At 59.1% G+C, this 20398-nt stretch overlaps 1 protein-coding gene across 2 annotated transcripts; it reads left to right on the top strand.

Annotated features, from left to right (window-relative positions):
• The first annotated feature begins 221 nt into the window (after positions 1-221).
• ERFL (ETS repressor factor like) lies at positions 222-20292 on the top strand. 2 transcript variants are annotated; one of them, XM_045379538.3, is made up of 6 exons: positions 222-1298; positions 15014-15093; positions 17879-18113; positions 18504-18699; positions 18798-18915; positions 19326-20292. In XM_045379538.3, the coding sequence occupies exons 2-6, from the start codon at positions 15027-15029 to the stop codon at positions 19772-19774; spliced, it is 1065 nt and encodes a 354-aa protein (XP_045235473.1). In that variant the 5' UTR covers positions 222-1298; positions 15014-15026; the 3' UTR covers positions 19775-20292. The 2 variants fall into 2 exon arrangements, with proteins under 2 accessions (XP_045235473.1, XP_065391641.1); XM_065535569.2 differs by lacking the exon at positions 222-1298 and having other exon boundaries at positions 14716-15093.
• The last annotated feature ends 106 nt before the right edge of the window (positions 20293-20398 follow it).

The raw sequence follows: 20398 nt of genomic DNA, 5'->3' as shown, positions 1-20398 counted from the left end.
TTCTGCCTATGTGTCAGTGAGGGCTTGTGTGTCCAGGCTGTGTTTTGGGAGTGGAGTGTGGCTGTGTGTCACCGTGCATCTGGGTGTCTTTGTGTCCAGTTTGTGGGTCAGTGGATCAGGGAGTGGCTGTGGGTTGGAGAAGGTGTGGTGTGCAGGCTGTGTTTGTGCATATGTTTCTCTGTGTGTGCCTGAATGTCTCCGTGTACGGGTTGTGTTTCCACTTCCTGTATTACGGTAGGCATGTGTGTGCTGCGTGTACAGAGGGCAGGTCTGTGTATGTGTGTCTGTGTCCGTCTCTCTGTAGGGCTGTGTGTCCCTGAGTGTGTGTTTGCACTGTCTGTCTTACTGTATCCATATGTCCCTCTGTCCGTGTGTCTCCTATCCAGGCTGCCTGTGTGCGGGTCCGTGTTCCAGGCCGGGGCCAGGTTTGCGTGTCCAGCAGAGGTCCTGGCCGCATCGTCCCCACCTCCACCTCGCGCCTGTCCGTTTGTCCGTGCGTCCTCCTAGGGAGGAGCGGGGCGGAGGGGAAGGAAAGGGGAGAGGAGGGGGTCTCTCTACCTCTCCACCCACCCCCGCCCCACCCCCACTCCCTCAGTCCCGGGATCGAACCTTATTTAGAGTCGCGATTCGACATCTGTTTTCAAATTTGATCAGCTCTGAACTTTATTTTCCGAGTTTGAGGAAAATTATATTCCATCGATCGCGCCCCCGCCCCCTCCCCCGCGCCGCCGCCGCCGCCTCCATATATCTGCGCGCCGAGCCCGGCCGGGCGGCCGCGAGGGCGGGAGGCGCGCGGCGCGCAGAGGAGGAGTGGAGGGAGGAGGAGGAAGAGGACGAGGAGGAGGAGGAGCAGGAGGAAGAGGAGGACGAGGAGAAGGCGCAGGAGGCAGGGCCGCCCCGCGCCCCCAGCCGGCCAGGCTGTCCTCGGCGCGCGCCCACCCGCGCTCGCTGCGCTGCGCTCCCGCCCGGAGCTCCGTCCTCAGCTCTCCGCGTCTCTGCTCTCTTTGCGCGTCTGTCTCGCTGTCTCTCTCCCTCTCTGCATGTCCCCGTCTCTGCTCGTCTCCCCGTCTCTGTTTCCCTGGCTGTCTCTCCGTCTCTGAGTCTCTCCAGTCCTGGCGTCTCAGAGACTACCTCTCCTCGTCCTCTGGGTCTCTGCCTCCCCGGGGCTCTGGGCATCTCCCCCTATCCCGCCCTTCGCCCCGGTGCCCCCTCCCCAGGACGCCGCGGGGGCCATGGCTGCGGGATCCGAACTTTAAACACTTCTCCCTGGACCGGAGCGGATGCGCAAAGCCCAGAAAGTGAGTGAGCGCGGCGGCCGGCGCAAGGGCGGGGAGGGGGCGGGGATTCCCGCCAGAGGAGGGGGCGGGCGCGGGGGTGGTCCTGGGAGGCCTGCGAAGCTGGGCCTCCGAGCCCGTGGAGGGGCAGGCTGATGGGGTCATCCGCCCCAGCTGTGGGAGGCAGGTGGGGCTGCTCCCAACTCTGGGAAGGTGGGAGGCGGTAGCACTGAAGGTGCGGCCTAGGGACAGGGGTGCGAGATTTGGGGGCGGGGATGGAGAGCGAGTGAGAGCCATGGAGATGGGGTCTGCGAGAGACTGGACTGAAAATCTGGGAACGGGGGTTGGTGTCCGACCTGAAGGTGGATTTGGATGTTTGGGGCTGAGGAGTCTGGATATTTGGGGCTAGATTCTGAGTGGGGTTTAGAGGTCAGGGCTGAGGGCTTGAATATTTGGGACCTAGGGGCTCAAAGCCAAGAGACTGGACGCTTGGGGCGGAAGATCTAGATATTTGAGGTTGGGAGCTGACGGGGGCTGGGAGTCAGGACTGGGGGTGTGGATATCTGGGACTGGGGATCAGCACAGGAGTTTGGACTGGAGGGGGCCAGAAGTCTGGATTTGGAATTGGAGTTCAAGGCTGAGGGCCTGGTAATTTGGATCTGGATATCTGGGGTCTGGATATTTGGTGTGAAGGGTCACAGGGTCTGTGGGAAGGACATTTGGGCCAGTTCTGGGGTCTGCACACTTCGGGGCAGGGAGTAGTGGCCTGGCCTTGACCTTCGTGGGGCTGGGGCCCTCTGGGACACCTTTTCTATCTATCATTCCACCACTGTCGCAGGGCCCTGCTGGGCCACTTCTGTCATCTCTCCCCTGGCTGGGTCTCTCCTCACTGTCTCTCTGTCTCTGTCTCTCACAGCATCTCTGTGTCCACTTCTAACTCTCCCAGGATCTGTCTCTCTATCTGTCTCTCCCAGCATCTCTCTCTTCCTTTTTGGGTCCAACTCTTAGCCTCTCTCTCTCTAAATCTCTGCTTATCTCTCCCTATGTCTGTCTCTCTCTCAGCATCTCTGTCTCTCTCTGTCTCTTACTGTCTCTCCATCTCTGTCTCTCCCAGCATCTCTGTCTCTGTCTCCCCCTCACTGGTTTCCGCTCAGATTAAGCCGGGGACCTAATTCCAGGCCCAGGATCGAATTTTCTGGCAACAAAGGGAAATAGCGAATCGATCGGTCGCTCCGGAGATTAAGAGACAAGCGGCGCGCGGATCTATCACGGCTAAACGGCCCCCCCCGCCCGCTCCCCCCGCCCGGCCGGCCCGCCGAGGCCCAGACGCGCTCCGCATCGCCAAGCAGCCTCAGGAGCCCTGGCAGGCCGGGCCTCGACCAGCCCAGAGCTAACTGTGTGGCCCGCCAGGGCCAGAGCCATGGGAGGGACCCAAGAGCCAGAACTGGCTCCCCAGGGAGGGGAGGACAGGGGAGCGAGAGAAATCGAGGCAGCAAACCATCTGGCAGAGTCATACTGCACCCACCTGTGGCCTCAGGTAACTAACCTTTCACTCACACCTGTCTATCAATGCACCTGTCACACGCATGTTCCCCCTTCAACTCCCCAAATCTGGACTTCCAGGTAACATCTATCTCCTCATAGCTGCCTGCGCGCAACACCTGTCCTCCATACCTGTTCCCTTCATCTGCCCTGGAGGTAACACCTATTTCCTCTCACCTGCCCCTCCAGGTAACACTTGTCCCCCTCACACCTGCCCTTAAGATGTCTGATCTCTCGGGGGAGCATATGTCCCTTCTTACCTGCCCCTCCAGGTAACACCTGTTCTCTAAAATCTGCCCCTTCCACTGGAATCCCTGCATTCTATCTCATTTCATGCCACACTGGCCCCTTCCTACCTGTAAATGAGCCATCCCACCTGTCCCCTAAAGCTCTAAACTTACCTGTTCCTCACACATTCGTATTTCTTCACCTCTTCCTCCTCTCAAGCAGTACCGAGCCACCACACGTGCACACACTCACACACACATTCCTTCCTTTGCAAACAAGCACTCACACGTGCAACCTGCTAACCTGTCCCCTCAGGTAAGGCCTGCCCCCGCCAGTCCCCAGCCTCCTGGCCCTCACCCATCCTCCTCCGTGACAGTGCTGCACCTGCCCAACACCCCAACACCTGCCCTCCCAGAAAAGCTGGCCACAGACAGGTCACCTGAGAGCACAACTGCCGCTCACACCCCTCTCTACCTGTACCTGACACCGTCACTGACTTCCAAGGACTCCCCCGTACCTGTCTTTCCTACTTGTCATTTCAGGTTACTCATCACAGACAACAGAAGCACCTCACCTTCCCCACCTGTGTCCTAACCCCAAGCACCACCTGATCTCCAACTCACACACTGGTACCCTCCTCATGGCCTTCCCTGCCATCATGCCTTCCTCCAAGCCCTTGTCCCCTCAGAGTTTCCCTGTCTCACCTGCACACTTGCTCACCGGTGTCTCACTCCTGGCGCTGTCTCTGCCTCTCTCGGTCTCTCACTGTCTCTCACTATACACACCACTACTTCACACAGACACACGTTTGGGGCAGGAATCTGTCCTTGGCCACAGGTATCTGCGTCACCTGTATACCTGTTTTCCCACACCTGTCCCTCAGGTACTCTCTATCCACTTCTCTTCTTTCCTACATACCTAATGTCTCATGTTTCTCTCTCTCTCTCTCTCTTTTGCTGCACAAGGTCACACCAGTAACCCCCTACACCTGCTGTTCCTCACCTGTTTATCCTGGGGAATCCTCTGCCCTGGTAACACATTCAATCATTTCCTCAGCAAACAGGTACCGAGGCCTCCACACCCCCTACGCATACCCCCACCTAATCTCTCTTTGCTTCACATCTCTTCAGCTGGGTCTAGGGGACACCTTCTCCTGGACACAGCCCTGTCCCGTGGACATGCACCTGGCTCCCCACACTCAAGCCACCTCTCTCCTTTTCCTCCCCCCAAACATCCATGTGACCGGAGTCCCTTTGCACCTTTTGCAAGCATTGTGAACCCACTGCACACCGCTGCCTCATTCTCTGCTACGTTCACTTTCGCTACCTGTCCCTGCAGCCTATCACCCCCACATCTTTAGGAACAAACTTTCAGATCCCTCACACCTGTCTCCAACCTGCTTCTCTCCAGAAACACCGGTCCCCTTTGTTAGCACATGTCTCTAACCAGCTCTCTCCTCGAGGAGCGCCTTCCTCCGTGTGCATAACACCTGTAGCATGTGTTAGACACGTGTCGCCTGTTCCCAGCCACCCCCACACCTGCTCTCCGCACTGCACAGCATCTTAAGTCCGAGGCTCTCTGACTTCAGTGTGCATCAGAAACACCTGGTCCAGGTATCACTGTCTGAGTAGCAGGTGCTTGTAATATGTGCCCCACCTGTTCCACCACGTAACACCTGCCCTCCCCATATATACTGATGGCAACACGAGGATGAGGATGAGGGTGATGGTGATGACAAATCCCGATTACTAAGGCCACCATCCATCTCTGTGGCAGACACTAACTTCTTCACACCCATTGTCTCATTTGTCCTCACAGGGCCCTCATGAGGCAGGTACTTGCCTCTTGTCCCCATTTTACAGAGAAGGAAACTGAGTCTACAGAGTTTCTTTGAGGTCCCAGAAACAGGTAGATGTTAGAGATTTGAGTCAAATCAAGACTGTCTGACTTCAGAGACTGCCCTCCTAGCCATCCAGGTGTCCTTGCCTCTCCCATCTGCCCCTCCCTCCACAGACACACCTATCCACCTAGTGACTTTGGTGACACTTGCTTCTCCATTACCTCCCAACCCCATCTCCCCTATACTCCAGGCTCACTTTCTCACCCTCCATTGACTCCTGGGGCTAAGGCTGTCATTCCACATGCTCACCCCCACCTCCCCCACAAGCTGTTTGGGGCCAGCACAGCCCCCTCCCAGCGCACCCCCACCTCCCCAGACATACCCCCAGCACAGCCCCCTCCCAGCACCCTTGCCTCCCCCATCTGCCCCTCTAGCTCTCGGCTCCATCCCTATTTCCCCAGCCCTCTGACCCTGTGTGTCCCCAGACACACCCCTGCCTCCCAAACCGCCCCTCCTTGCATGCTGGCCTTTCCTTTCCGCACACCCTCACTTTCATTTCCTTTCTCCATTTCCACCTTTGCCACCACCTGCCCCTATCTCCTTGTCCCTGTCCATGTCTGCCAGTCTGATTCTGAGTCTCTCTGTCTCTTTTGGTTTCTGGCCTCTCCACCCCTCTGTCCTGCCCTGTCTTTGTCTCTGTCTGTCTCCCAGTCTCTCTTTGTTCTCTGTATTTCTCTGGTTGTCTTTGTCTATGTCTGTTTCTGTCCGTACAGGGTCTTTACAGCTCTCTCTCAGTTTCTCCATATCCTGGACTCTGTGTCTGTCTTCTTGTCTCGTCTCTTTCCTCCTTTTCTGTCTCTGGCCCTTGCCCTGTCCTCTGACAGTACAAATATTGGGGGGCGGTGTCATACTGACCTGCATTCAAGTCCAGGCTAACTTCACCCCTGTGGGACTTTGGCCAAGTTACTTTTCCTGTCAGAGCCTCAGTTTCCACATCTGTGAAATGGGCATCCATCATGGCAGTTCCTACCTCACAGGTGGTGGCAAGGATGGGGTGCTGAGGGAAGCAAAAGACCTGGGTCAGAGGGGGCGCTGAACTTCCTTCTGTGGGTTCCCCCGGCCCCTCCTGCCTCTCCCCTAGGCTGCTCCTCACATTCCCTTCACCTGGCTGTCAGTGGGAGTGAGTGTGCACAGGGTGGAGAATGGAGGGAGAGGTGGGCAGAGGCATTCCCGCCAGCCCAGGCCTGGGCATGGGACCCGGTGTGGGGCTGGGGACAGGGATCGATCCGCCTCGGCGGCAGTGCGCGGGCCAGGATTGCATCTTGTCACAATAATTTATTGCTCTCATCCCGTCTGATCGATGGCGTTGAATTAGCGCCGCGCCTGATGCCCCTGGAGCCCTAAGTCCCCCCGCAGCCCGGCTGGACCCCGGCCCTTGTGGGATCCCCGGTGGCCTGGCACCCAGCTCTAGCCTCAGCCCGCCCAGGCCCCGCCCCTCGCGCGGGCCCTCAGGCCTGCCCCACTGCCTCCGGTCCCTTGTCCCTCGGTCTCTCCGGTTCCCAGTTCTCTGCCCCTCATGTTTGCCCTCCTGGGTCTTTGACCCCATTTCTCTGTTCCTCCTTTTCTCTGACCCAGGATCACCCACTTCTCCCCATTTTTGTCCTCAGTTCCTTGTCATCTGATTCCCTGTCCCTGTCTGCTCCCGCGTCTCAGTCCCATCCATCTGCCCCTCTAGCTCTCAGCTCCATCCCTATTTCCCCAGCCCTCTGACCCTGCCTCTTTGCCCTCCTCATTTCTGTGCCTTGATCTCCTGCTTTCTGTCCCTTTGATCTGCTATCTCTGCCTCTCTGATTCCCTGCTGAGCACAGTTTCATCTGGATTCCACCTCAACACCATTTCCTCAGTACTCTTGGTGCCAAGCCCCAGCCCCTGTTGGGATGCCTGAGCCCTGGTTCTTGGTGGTTGCCGTCTAGAAGGATTCTGGGTCTCTGGGCTCCCTGAGTAGCTGGTTCTGGTGTACACCACACCCCACTTCAGCTCTCTGCCCACACCCCTCCAGCATCACCAAATAACGGTCATTTCCCTCCTGTCTGTCACTCTGATACAGGGGTGGGGCCCGTGTGGAGTGAGGCTGGGGGTGGAGGTAGAATGAAGGCAAGGGTGGGGAAGGGGTGGGAGTTGGGGATGAGGACCAGGAGGAGAGGTAGAGGATGGAGCTGGGGTCTGGGTGGGGTGGGACCTGGTGGAGGTGAGGAGAAGGAGGGGTAGGGTGGGCTTTGGAGTTGGGGTGGGTCGGAATCCCAGGGGACACCAACCTCCCAGGACTGAAGAAGGGTGAGGTAGGGCAGAGGACAAGGAATCCACACCTTAGGTCTGCCCACCGCCAGGCCCACACCTGAACCTTCTGCTCCTACCTCCAGGGCCGGGCTCGCCTGCATCCCTCTCCTGCCTCTGCCCTAATCCCTCAATTTTCCGCATCTCTGCCCCCTCCTCTCCTTCCTCCCAACCCGGGGTCTCGGGTGCAGCCCTCGCTCTCCCGTGACCTCCAGCTTTCTAATCGACTTTGTTTCAGACTCTGGTTCGCTCCTTCTGCCGTGTTTCCCCACCTCGATCTCCCTGCCTGTCTCTCTGTCTCTGTCTGTCTCTTCTCTCTGCGTGTGCATGTGGCTCCCAGTCCACTTCCTGTTTCTGTGGGACCTGTCCTCGTCCTCTGTCCCTTTCCGTCTCTGTGCCTCCCCCGTGGGGTTCCCGACTATCCCCCTCCATCTCCCTCCGAGTCTCGCTCCTGCTTCCTCTCTGTTCTCCATGTATCACGCTCCACCCCCTCGGTCTCTCTTCCTCCCTGCATGTCTCCCCTTCTCTGTGCCCCCCACCCCAGCCTCCAGCTCCTCCATCTCTCTGGGTCTCTGAGGGGAGGCAGGGTCCATGGGTGGGGTCGGGGAGCAGCCAGAGCTCCCTCCGCCTGGCGGTGGCGCCTCTGCCCTCCCTCTCCCCTCCCCCAGAGCTGTTTGGTAGGCGGGGTGCGTGGCACTGCGGCTCCCACCTCCCCGGGGACGCTCCCTCACCACCCCCCAACTGACACCGTTCGGAGCGCTGTCCGCAGCCCCAGGGACATCAGGCAGAGACAGATTCAGGGAGAGAGACAGAGATGCAGAGACACACACACAGGGCCCGAGGCAGAGACAGAGACAGAGAGGGAGAGAGAGAGGGAGTGGGGTGTGGGTCTCTGCCCTTGCCCTCACCCACAGGCCTCTCCGTCTCTGGCCTGGAGCCTCCTCACCTCTCAAGTGAGGGTCACAGACACACCTTCCCCAGCCTGGGAAGCCAGCCCTGTATGCCATTCTGTCCCTCTGTGTGTCCTGCACAGTGCAGTCGAGGCAGAAGACCGTCTGTCTGTGTGTGTGCGCGTGCGTGCGCGCGCGCAGGTGCACATGACTGTGTGACTTGTGTCACAGTGTCTGTGTAGACATGCATGTTCCTGGGCACAGGTGACTAAGTATGGGTGCTGAGTGGAGCCACACATGTCCTGTCTGTGAGCGTGTCATGTCTGTGTGATGTGTGTCATGTCTGTGTGACATGTCTGTGTGACACGTGTGTGGTGTTCAGCTGTGTCTGGTGCGACTGTCCAAAGCTCTGGAGTTGTGCCGTGTCTGGTGTTTTCACGTGGTGTGGCTGTGCAGGATGGGCCCCAGGGACCTGGGACAGCTCTCATCTCTGAGGGCAAGATGAGGAGGTTCAGTCCCAGAGAAACAGGGTGGAAGGACCGAGCGTGCGCGCCCCTGAGAGGACCCTGGCAGCTGGGCTGGTGAGTGTGGGTGTGAGGGATGCAGCTAAGAGCCCCCCAGATCTTATGTGTCACAGACCAGCTGTGTGTTTGTGTGGCGCTGTGTTGGTGTTCAGGGGTTGCTGTTGCGTCTCTGAACTTGTGGGCTTGTGTCTGAGTCTGGATTCAGATGTGGACGTGTGTGTGTGCGTGTGTGTGTGCGCGTGCGTGTGCGTGCCTGCGTGGCAATTTTCGGGAGCTGAATGTACCAGCTTGAGTGTTGGTTCATAACAGTTGATACTGTGTGTCCAGCCCTGAAGAGCACTGATGACTGTGTATGTTTGTGTATGTTTGTGTGGTTGCATGTTTCTGTGTGGCTGTTGGATGGCGCATGTGTGTGCAACTTGTATGAACTTGAATCCAAGTCTGTGTGTGAAGCTGTTTCTGGTGTCACCCTGTCTGCTGTGTGTTTTCTGTGGGTCTCTGTGTTAAGGGTGACTGTGGTTTTGTGTGTGTCCAGGTGGGGATTACAATGTGTGGTATTGAGAGAAGTAGTAAGCTGCGAGTGGTGTGTGAGTGTGGTGTGTGGTATGTGGGTGATGTGTGTGGTATGTGTGTTGTGTGTGGCATGTGGTGTGGTGTGATGTGTGCGGGTGTGTGTGTTGTGTATGTGGTGTGATGTATAATAGTGTCTGTGGTATGGTGTGTATGTGATGTGTGTGGTGTGTATGGTGTGTGTGTGTGTGTGTGTGTGTGGTGTGTGGTGTGCATGTGGTGTGTATGGTGAGCAGTGTATGTGGTGTGTATGATGTGTGTGTTGTGTATGTGTGTATGTGGTGTGTGGTGGATATGTGGTGTGTGGTATGTCTGATGGGTAGTGTATGTAGTGTGTGTGGTGTATGTGAGAGTGATGTGGTGGGTGTGAGGTGTGTATGCAGTGTGTGGCATGTGTGTGGTGGACGTGGTATATATGGTGTGGATGTGTATAGTGTGTATATGTGTGGGGTGTGTGTGTGATGTGTATGTGGTGTGTGGTGTGTATGTGATGGGTAGTGTATGTAGTATATGTCAGGTATGTGAGGGGTAGTGATGTGTGTGTGTATGGTGAGTATATGGTGTGTGTGGGGTGTGTGTGGTGTGTATGTGGTGCATGTGCATATTTATGTGTGTGATATGGTGTGCGTGGTGTATGTGGTGTATACTGTGTGTGTGTATGTGGTGTGTGGTGTATGTGGTGGGTATGTGTGTGGCGGGGGTGTGTATGTATGGTGTGTTTGTGGTGTGTGTATGTGGTATGTGTGGTGTATATGTGGTGTATACGTGTGGGGTATGTGTACACCCCAGGCACAAAGTCACCCCCAACCAGGGTCAGGCCAGAGTATTTGATGTGGGCAGTGTGGGAAGGGGGTGGCGTCCGGGATGAGGGGGGCATGCCCATGCAGGAAACCCCACATCACCCCTGAACCCCCTCCTCTCCAGGACAGGCACAGGGTCTCCTGGTACCTGTCGAGGGCCGGCCCCTGAGCCTGCTGTGTTCACGTGGACGTGGCCACAGTCAGGACGGACGGGTGTGTGAGGACACACAGTCTGTGACCACAGAGAGCCGGCTTCGTGCACCCAGATGGGACGGTGTTGGGGGCTCGTTTGTGTGGCAAGAGATGGGTGGGGCTGGCAGCGGGCCCATGGCTGGGGCTGTGCATGGTGTGTGTGTGCCTACTAGAGGGTGTCGCTGTGGGTCTCTACTATGTGCACAGATGTGTCCTACATGGGTGTGTGGCGTAAGGAGGGACATGTCCCCAGATTGTGCCTGAACATGTGGCCATGGGTGGGTGCAGTCGGGGTGTGTGCGCGCGTGTGTCAGGGCATGGTGTGTGCATGCGGGGGCGGCGGTGGGAGAAGGGTCTTGGGCCGCGTCTCTCTCCTCTTTAGACAGAGCCCCGGAGAAGATATGAAATTTAAAAAAAAAATCAATTTTCATTCCACTTGTGCAGATTGTGTTAAGGGGAGGTGGGGATGGGGGGCCTGGGTGAGGGATGAAGGGGCTGGGGGGCGGTGCGAGGCCCGAGGCGGCTCCCGAGGCCGCAGGCGCAGCTTAGAGAAATCAAAACAACTGGTTAAACCCCAGCCCGGGGGGCCGGGGTGATGGGGGGTTAGGAGACAGAGGCAGAGAGAGATGACAGAGCCCAGAGACAGAGGGACAGAGACAGACAGAGACAGACAGAGGCACCCAGAGAGAGAGATGGGGGAAACAGAGACACTCAGAGATGGAGATATTTAGAAAGAGAGGCAGGCCAGGATGAGCAGCAAAGACCCTCAGAGACAGAGACAGACAGAGACTCTCAGTGACAGAGACAGAGACCCCCAGTGACAGAGACAGACAGAAAGACACGCCAACACCCGAAGGAGCTGAGAGAGACCGGGAGACCTTTGTCTCGAGAGACAGCCACAGAAGCGGGTCTGAGACAAGGGCACGTGTCACATACACGCACACACACACACAGATCACGGACCCATGCAGAGACATGCTTGGGAAGTCCACAGACGGAGAGACAGGCAGACAGATGGGGATGGTGGGAGCAGGAGTGGCAGGGGCCTTGGGTTGGGGTCACCGCTGAGTGCCCACCCTACCCAGTGTGTCTGGGTGTGTCTGTGTGTACCTCTGCAGGGGCCGCTGTGTCGGTCGCGGGTTTGGGTCCGTGATCTTGGTGTGATTGTGACTGTGTCTGTGAATGGCTGTGTGTGTGGCCGTGTGCGTTGGCTCTCTGGGTTGGTGCTGGTGTGTGTATCTCTACGGCTCCATGCATGACCAAGTACATATGTATGCGCTGGAGGGTCGGTGGCGCTTGTTTGTGTGACTCTGTGTCTGTTTCTGTGTGCTGTTGTCTCAGTGTGTGATTGTGTGCTTGGGAATCTGGGTTTCCGTATTTGATTGCGAGCCTCAGTGTGTGTTTATGTGTCTACACAGTGTGTCTAGGATTTGTGATTGTGTGTCTTTGTTTCTGTGTGAGTTTGAATTGGTGTGTGTCGTATTTGTGTAAAATTGTGTGTCTGTTTCTGTGTGTCTGTGACTATGCTGTGTGTGACTGTGTGATAATGTTGGTGTGTGACTTTACTGACACATGCAACTGTGATGTGGGTTGTGTGTGGCAATGGTGGTGTGTGTCTCTGTGATGTGTGGGATGTGATGCTGTGTGTGACTTTGTTGACATGTGGGCTCCTGCGGTGTGTGATGGGGTGTGTGTGTGCTGGTGTGTGCATCTGTGCGATATGTGCTGTGTGGGACGTGGCGGTGTTCGTGCCTGGGTTGGTGTGTGGGTCTGTGTGGTTGTGCTTGGCAGGGAGAGAAGGGAGGAGGGCCCTCGCCTGCCCAGCGCCTCTGCACACCGCTTCGCTCACATGCGCACACACATTCGGTGCCATGGCTGCGGGCGGTAGAGATGGGGGGTGAAGGGGGGGTGGAGGAAGCAAAATAAAATTAAAAATTAAAGCTTGCCTGGAGTCCCCATCCGCACCGCGCCGGCCGGCAGGGAGGGGCGGGGGGTTGTGGCTGCTCCCCCTCCACAGCCACTGGGGCTGGGGCCGTTTGTCCATCTGTCTGGCCGTCCTACCAGGCCCTGTTCGGCCCTGCAGCCCCAGGCCCCGCAGGCCCTGCTCCCTCCATCGGTCGATCAGCGATCAATGGGGCCAGGGGGGCGCCAGGGGCAGGGTGAGATCAAAGGGACCCCAAGAGACGGACACCGGGACAGAAACAGAGACAGAGACATGGAGATGGAGACATGGAGACAGAGACACAGAGACAGGAAGATGGGGCATGGAGACAGATGAGACAGAGATGGGGGACATGGGGACAGGACAGGGACTTGAGGAGGAGGAGATATGGAGACGTGGAGACAGAGATGGGGTGTGGAGACTCTAGATATCAAAACAGAGCCATGCGGAGACCCAGAGACGTGGGGACCCAGAGACGTGAGGACACAGAAGTGGAGACGACGTGGGAACCGAGAGACAGGGAGGCATGGAGACCCAGAGACGGGAGGGACAGACGGACGGGGACAGGGCGGCAGAGGTGATGGACATGGGCAAGAGGTCCAGGTCCCTGTGGAGCCTGACACAGGACCAAGGCTGGGCACAGAGACGGGGAGAAGTGGCCACAGAGACCGCGAGATGGCAGAGATGCGTGTGAGACACGGCGGGGGGAGCGTGGGAGCAGGGCCCGGAGCGCCGATCCCACGGCTCCTCGTTATAACGTGTCCGGAGGAGGCGGCGGGGAGTTGAAAGCGTCGGGAAGAGAAATCAAAACCAACACGGAAATGAGAGGGGCCAATAGGGGGTGGGGGCGGGGGGAGGAAGGAGGGGACCCTGAGAGGCAGAGAGAGCGGGGAGGTGGGAGAGCGATGGGTGGGGGAGAGGTGTGGGGGAGCGGGGCTGCTGGAGAGACGACGCGGGACAGGGAAAGGGTGGGGGCAGAGACAGGAGACAGAGATAGTGGAAGGGGAGGGAGAGACAGAGACAGAGATGGTGGAGGGGGAGGGAGAGACAGAGATAGTGGAGGGGGAGGGAGAGACAGAGACAGAGATAGTGGAAGGGGAGGGAGAGACAGAGACAGAGATGGTGGAAAGGGAGGGAGAGACAGAGACAGAGATGGTGGAAGGGGAGGGAGAGACAGAGATAGTGGAGGGGGAGGGAGAGACAGAGACAGAGATAGTGGAAGGGGAGGGAGAGACAGAGACAGAGATGGTGGAGGGGGAGGGAGAGATGGACAGCAGAGATGGGGAGAAAGTCATAGAGAGACAGAGATGGACACCCTGGGAAGACGGAGAGACAGACGGGAAAGAAGCAAGGGTGGGAGACGTAGAAACAGGGAAGAGACTGAGTGGTGGAGGAGGAGATAGAGAGAGGGGGAGAGGGCAGTGAGGTGGGGAGAGAGACCCCCTAGGTGGAGGAGAGAGTCAGAAATGGAAGGGAGATGGTGGGGGGAGACCGAAGGCAGAAGAGACCAAGTGATGGGGAGAGACAGAGATGGAGAGGGAGAGATACCGAGAGACAGGGGGCAGATGGAGAAAGATGGGGAGACAGGTGCGAGAACAGAGGGGGCCTGGGACAGGGGAGGCTCCAGGAGGCAGATGGGAGGTGGGGGCATCTGGGGTTGGGGCCTCTGTGGGGAGACCGGGCGAGTCTGAGGGGACATGGGGTGTCTGAAAAGTCTTGTCGTGTCCAGGGGGTAGGTGGGGCTCATGGGGGAACACAGTGTGGGCTGCCAGGGTCTGAGGGGTTTGGGGGGGGCATGGGAGCAGTGGGGAGTATCAGGGTGTCTAAGAGGAGTGGGTTTTTGAGAGCATCTGGGGGGTCTCCAGGAAGAAGGTGCTCCAGAGGTGGGGTCTGAGGGTGGCAGTGAGGGGCTGAAGTGCCTGGGGGGAGGGGTCTCGGGAGCGCGAGGGCAGCGTGTGTCTGCGGAGGGGTGTGAGAGGGAGTGGATTCCAAGGGTGTGTGTGTGGAGGGGAGGCGCCGCATGAAGGGGAAAGGTGCGGGGAGACTGGAGTGAGGAGGGGATGGAGTATCTTAGGGGCGTAAGATATCTAGGGAGAGGGAGTGTCTGAGGGAGGGGGTCTGAGGGGGAGGCAGATGCGAGGGGAAGGGGTGTCTGAGGAGGGAGGCAGATCCAAGTGGCAGGGGTCTTCAGGGTGAGCAGCAGGTCTGGGGTCTGTGGAGGCCTCCTGCGGGGCGCTGGGGGCTGCCCTGTGGGGTAGGGGACTGGAGGAGGCGGGGCTGGGCCTGCCCCCTGCAGCCTGTCCTGGGCCGCTGCGGGTCGGAGCTGCGCAAGGGCTGGAAGAGTCCGCCTGCGGGTCGTCCGGGTGGGGCGGGTGTGGGGGCAAGTTTCAGAGCAAGATAAATCTGGGGCAGCCAGAGAGAGAGACAGAGGGAGACCCGGAGACGCAGGGACCGACCGACCCGGGAGGTCAGGCGGGAGAGCGGGGACGGGAGACGGCAGCAGAGACTGTGCGGGGCGCGAGCGAGCGGGCGGGCGGGCGTGAGAGCCAGCGAGTGTGAGAGCGTGAGCGAGTGGCGGGGAGCGGGGAGGGAGGCTGGGAGCGGCGTGGTTAGTGATGGAGGCACCGAGTGAGGAGGAGGATGCGGGAGGAGAGGCTGGGAGGGAAGGAACGGGGTGCTGGGGGCTCGGGGCTGGGAGCGGCTGGTGACAGAGCGGTGCCTGCGGGAGGGAGTGGGCAGAAAGGATTGCGGGGAGAGGGCAGAGGGCTGGGGTGGGGACATGGGAGAGGGGGAGGCCCCGGGCAGCGCCCCGCTGGCTGACCTGTGTCTGTCTCTCCTGCCCACCCCGTCCCCGTGTGTCCGTCCCGGCCTCTGCAGGGCCGGCTCCGCCATGGACTGTAGCTGCGTCTCCGACCTTCTCTTCGCCCCGCCCGCCCTGCCGGCTCTCTGGACCCCTGGTAACTGGCCCGGACCTCCCCCATTCCTTCCCCCACCCCTCAGACCTCCCCAGTGAGCCGCACCCCCTTCTCTCCGTGTCTCCACGTGTCTCACTCTAGTCCGTGGGTCCTTCTCTCTCAGTCTTGGTCAGAGTCCCCCAAATCAAACCCCTTCGGAGAAAGTTGGCTAAAAACTTCGCAGCCAGATTACCCTGCCACCTGCCTGCTGCGATATGTGGGTCTTCTGGGAGGGTGGGCAAGGTAAGGAGGTGAGTGAGGGGTGAGGACAGAGGGGCCCGAGGCCCGGGCATCCCTGCCATGCACCTCTCAGCCTGCTCCCACGCAAGTCCTGCGCGGAAAGAGAGCAGGGACTGGGCTGGAGCGGGCACTGAGGGGTTTCCGGAGAGGGGGAGCATGGATGGACAGATGGACAGATGGCCCTGCCCAGTCAGGGGGACGTGCAGGCATGACCCAGCCAGCCCGAGACCCAGGAGAGAGGACAGCTTGCTCAGAGTGGAGGTTTGGAACTGGGGGTGGTGGCCGGTGAGGCTGGTCAGACACCATGCCCATGTGCAGCGGGAGGGGTGTGTGTGTGAGAGAGAGACAGACACTCTGTGCTTGGTTATTTGGGGTCTCATTTCAGAGTGTGTCCCTGTGTCACACTTCAGTGTTTTTAGAAGGGGTCACACTGGGAGAATGTGTCTGCACAGCCTGTCTTTGTGTGAGCTTGTGTATTTGCTTGTACGTGCCCATCTGAGGCTACTTGAGTGTCTCTGGGCTGGGCGTGTCTGCATTTTGGGATGGGGGTGTCTGCCGGCTCGCGACTGTACCTCTGAGTGGGGTGAGGAGCCTTTGCCTGTTTCTTGCGGTCTGTCTCGTGGTGTATGGCGTTCCGAATGGATGTCTTGGTGCATTTGGTGCTGTGGGGGGATGCGTCCATGGGCCTGTGTTGGGGGCTGTGTCTGGTTCTCAGTGTAGGGTCCATGTGTGCATGAGTGAATTCTGGGGGTTTGTCTGTCACATGTGTGTGTCTGCCTACTGAGTTTGGGGGTCTTCTCTCTAGTGTGCCTGTGCCTCATAGGTACGACATATTTGAGGGTGTGCATTCAGAGACAGATGGAGTGTCCGGGTTGGGTGTCCCGTTGTCACCTTGGGGTCCTGTGGGTGTGTCTGTGATATAGTTGCATCCCCAATAGGATGTGTTCTGGGTGTGGAATGGGTCAGAGCTGGAGTCTGGATCCAGCCCTGTCATGGGAGGTGAGAAAGACCCAAAAATGAATTCAGATAAAAATTATCCCTCAAGAAGGAGACTACCTGGAGCTCCCTGGGAGGAACAAGCACCCACTTTTATACACCAGGCAGCCTGCGTGTGACCCTGCGCCCCCTTGCCTTCCACCTCTGAAGTTCTAAACCAGAGAGGGTAAGGACCTGCCCGTAATCACACAGCAAGTGGACACGGCGATGCTGGTCTCCCCTGCCCTGGCGCGCCGCAGCCTCCCCTCTCCTGCGCTGCTGCCAGCTTTGTATGGACTCACTCTGCCTTCTATTTTCATGCCTGGGTCTGGGGTCTCTAAGGAGGGGGAAGGGGGCATAGGATGTGGCACAGGAGTGAGCACAGAATTTGGACCCAGGGCTTGGGGCCTTCTGCATGGGAGGCGAGATTTCAGGGTGCCCAGTTCCTGGGGGTATGTGGACAGTGGGGTACCCCCCTCTGCATGGAGACATGATGTGAGCCGTGGGTGTCAGTGCTGACACATGGGTACCTCTGTGTGCGGGTTTGGGAAGTTGCTCTGCTGACACGCTGTCACCCTCTGTGTCTGGGGACATGAATATCTTGGTGCTGTGTTCACCGTCTCCATTGTACAGTGTGTTCTTTGGGTATTTGGGGTCCTGTGTGTGTCTTTTCATGCATCTGTGTTGTTAGCAGGTTCCAGTCTTGAGATGTGTAATTGTGTGTTGTGCTGGGTGTGCACTGTGGGGTTGTTGAGATGACGTGACCTTGTCTTGGGCAGCCCATGTCTGCCATGTCAGCCTTGGTGGCCCCCAGCATGCGTATGGCACTCCGGTGTGCCTGTGTCCCAGTGTGGCTGTGTGTTTCAGGCAAGTGAACTGATGTCTGTGTGACATGTCCTCCGTGGGCATATGTGTGTGCATGCGCACACACACACCCTGTTCTGGACTGTTCTTGGACAGACATGGGCATGGATATGGGGTGGAGGGGACACAGGGATGGGAAAGGTACAAATACACAGGCAGGTACAGACATGCACACAGCCCCAGCCTGGATATGCCTGGATATGCCAGGGTGGGTCAGTGGGGGGCTCTGGGGAATGCCAGAAGGTGGAGCAGGGGACAGGGAATGGGGAACAGAGACAGCAAGAGCTGGGGGCAGTGCAGGGTACAAGAGAGACCAGAGACCTCCTGGGGCTGGCTGGGGGCAGTGGGAAGACTAACGCTGTTTGGGAAGGGGGTGCCCCTCTCTCCCATTCCTCCTAACTGTCATGGGTGCAGGAAGCCAATCCCTCCTACCTCCACCTCTGGATGCTGAGCCTGGGGGAGCTATGCTAAGGTAGGGGATCAGACTGGAACCAACACAGCGTCCCTGGATGACTGGGTTCTTGCCCATATTTGGATAATTTGGGGACCAGACACCAGGGGAGGAGGTTTGGAGAGTGGAAACCAGGTCCCTAAAGATGCCTGAGGCTGGAGGAGAACTAGATGCCTCTCAGGTTACTGAGTCCAGCAGGACCCAGAGCCCTGGACTTGGCATCCTGACTCCAGGCCACTCCCTCTCTCCCGTCCCCAGGGTTTGCCTTCCCGGATTGGGCCTACAAGCCAGAGTCATCCCCTGGCTCGAGGCAGATCCAGCTGTGGCACTTTATCCTGGAGCTGCTGCAGAAGGAGGAGTACCAGGGTGTCATCGCCTGGCAGGGGGACTACGGGGAATTTGTCATCAAAGACCCTGACGAGGTGGCCCGGCTGTGGGGCATTCGCAAATGCAAGCCCCACATGAATTACGACAAGCTGAGCCGGGCCCTGCGGTGAGGAAGGGCTGGGGGCTGGATCCCAACTTGTCCTTTTCCCCCCCGCTGTCCCTCTGGTGACCCCTCTGCATCCTGGGGCAGGTTCCTGCTGGATCCCACAAGGCACAGGGCTGTGCGTGAGTAGCCACCATAGCTACTTGTGAGTGGAAGGGAGGCAAGGAGGAAGGACCCCTAAACCTGGGCTTTGGAGTCTCGCAGGGCAGGGTCCCCGCTCCTGCCTCATCCCTTCCTTGCCTTGTGATCCCTGTTAAGGGACTTGTGAGCCTCAGTTTCCCCAAGTTCTAGTGCTCTGTGCATCGTGCCTGGGACAGCACACGCATTAAGAAACCCCAGATCCCTCCCCAAGGCTCCCCCTGCACCTCCCCAGCACCACCGCTCTCCCCACAGTTACTACTACAACAAGCGGATTCTCCACAAGACCAAAGGGAAGAGGTTCACCTACAAGTTCAACTTCAGCAAAGTTGTGCTTGTCAATTACCCGCTGCTGGACATGGCGGCAGCTGCCACCGGCTCCCCACTCTTGCTGACCCCCAGTCCCTTCGGGGGGGCCCCAGGGCCAGATGCTCCTCCCCTCACCCCTGAGGTGAGTCTGGGTATTGGGGTCCTGGAACTGAGGCACTTGGTGCCCACTCTGGGGAGGGGACAGTCTGAGCAGGGCGGCTTCCCCCACTCCCTTTCTAGACCCTGCAAACCCTGTTCTCTGCCCCACGCCTGGGAGAGCCAGGGACCCGGACGCCCCTGTTCACCTCCGAGACAGATAAACTGCGTCTGGACAGCCCTTTCCCGTTCCTGGGCTCTGGTAAGAGCCTGGAGGTTGTGGGGTGCTGGGGGCATGGTGGGAGAAGCTGCAAGCTTGAGGGAAGAGGATGAGAAAAGACAAGAGAAGGGATGGGGAAGGGGGCCCAGAGCCAGGCTGTAGGATGTGTGTGTGTGCATGCGTGTGTGTGTGTGTGTGTGCGCGTGTGTAAAACCCAGAAAAGGATGTGAGGTGAGGGAGGGGAAATGAGAGGGGGACAAGGGCTTTCAGGGGTGCTTAAGGAATGGGAAGACAAGTGGGGGAGATGGAGTTGGGGGAAGCTGTGTGAGGGGGTGAGATGCCATGTAGGAGGGACGCAGGGAGATGGGGTGGGATATGGCAGGGAGACAGCCCCCTTTGCTGGTCCCCAGGTAGGCAGGCGCCCCAGCCTGACCTACCTCTGTGCCCCCCAGGTGCCACCAGCTATTCCAAGCCCCCTGGCCTGCTGGGTCCTTATGGCCGCGCCTTCCCTGAGTACCCCTGGAACTTTAACCCGTACCTCACGGGCCCCTTCCCCAAGCTGCCTCCCTCTCTCTACCCCCCGCACTTCTACCCCAACCCTCTGGCCAGTTCCCTGAGCCACCTGCCCTCGGCAGGGGCAGGGGGAGGCCCCACAGCCGTGCCCCTGCTGGCCTCGACAGGGGAGGGCCTGGGCCCCGAGCGCCCCTCGGGCCTGGCAGCGGCCCCTCGCCTGGCACTGCCGGGGGCTGGGGGTCCAGAGGCTGCCCTTGGTGGGAAGGAGGACAGCGACTCGGAGCTGGAGATTACCGACGTCAGCGGCTGCAGCTCTGACAGCGAGGGCGATGAGGGTCTCCTGGTGCCCCCCAAGGCAAAGGCAGGCAAAGGGGGGACTGGCAGCTGAGCCAGCAGGGGGCAATGGATTCCGCTGAGGCGGGGACCAGGGCAGCCTCCCGTCTGCCCTTGATGCCTGGCCCAAGGCCCAGGACCAGCCCTCAGCACCTCCCGGGTCTGGGCATGTTGCTGCACCAGTCTCCTTCCCCAGCCCCAGAGTTGGGGTCTCACTTCCCCCTCCACAGAGGACAGAGGGAACGTGATGGCCTCCAGCCTCCTCCCCAGGCTCCAGTTTGAGGGGGGTCCCCGCCTGGACCCACTCCCAAAGTGCAATATGGCGCCCAGCCTTCCCCACCCGCCCACCCCTGTGCTGTGCCCCAAGTGTTTGTGTGGCCATGTCTCCAACCCCCCTGTGCTGGCCCCAGTCCTGACACCCCCCACATAGGCCCCCCTGGGGACAGGGAGCTCAGAGCAATAACCCCGCCCCCAGCCCCCACCCAGGAGGGGCCCCCTTCCCACCAGCTCCCCATGATCCCGACAGTCACCTCCAGAGAGTTTACTACAGAAATAAAAGAACAGAGAGTGAGACTTGGGGTGCCCAGTGCTGAGCATGGGGGATTGGGGGTGGGAGCTGGAGGGCGGTGTCAGGGGGATGCCTCATACCCAGTGTGTGTGCAGAGTGCCTGGGGAGTAA

Source organism: Macaca fascicularis, chromosome 19 (genome assembly GCF_037993035.2).
Source record: "Macaca fascicularis isolate 582-1 chromosome 19, T2T-MFA8v1.1".
In the NCBI taxonomy this organism is placed as follows: domain Eukaryota; kingdom Metazoa; phylum Chordata; class Mammalia; order Primates; family Cercopithecidae; genus Macaca; species Macaca fascicularis.
The sequence above is the reverse complement of the archived record's forward strand: the minus strand, read 5'-3'. Positions and strand labels throughout refer to the sequence as shown.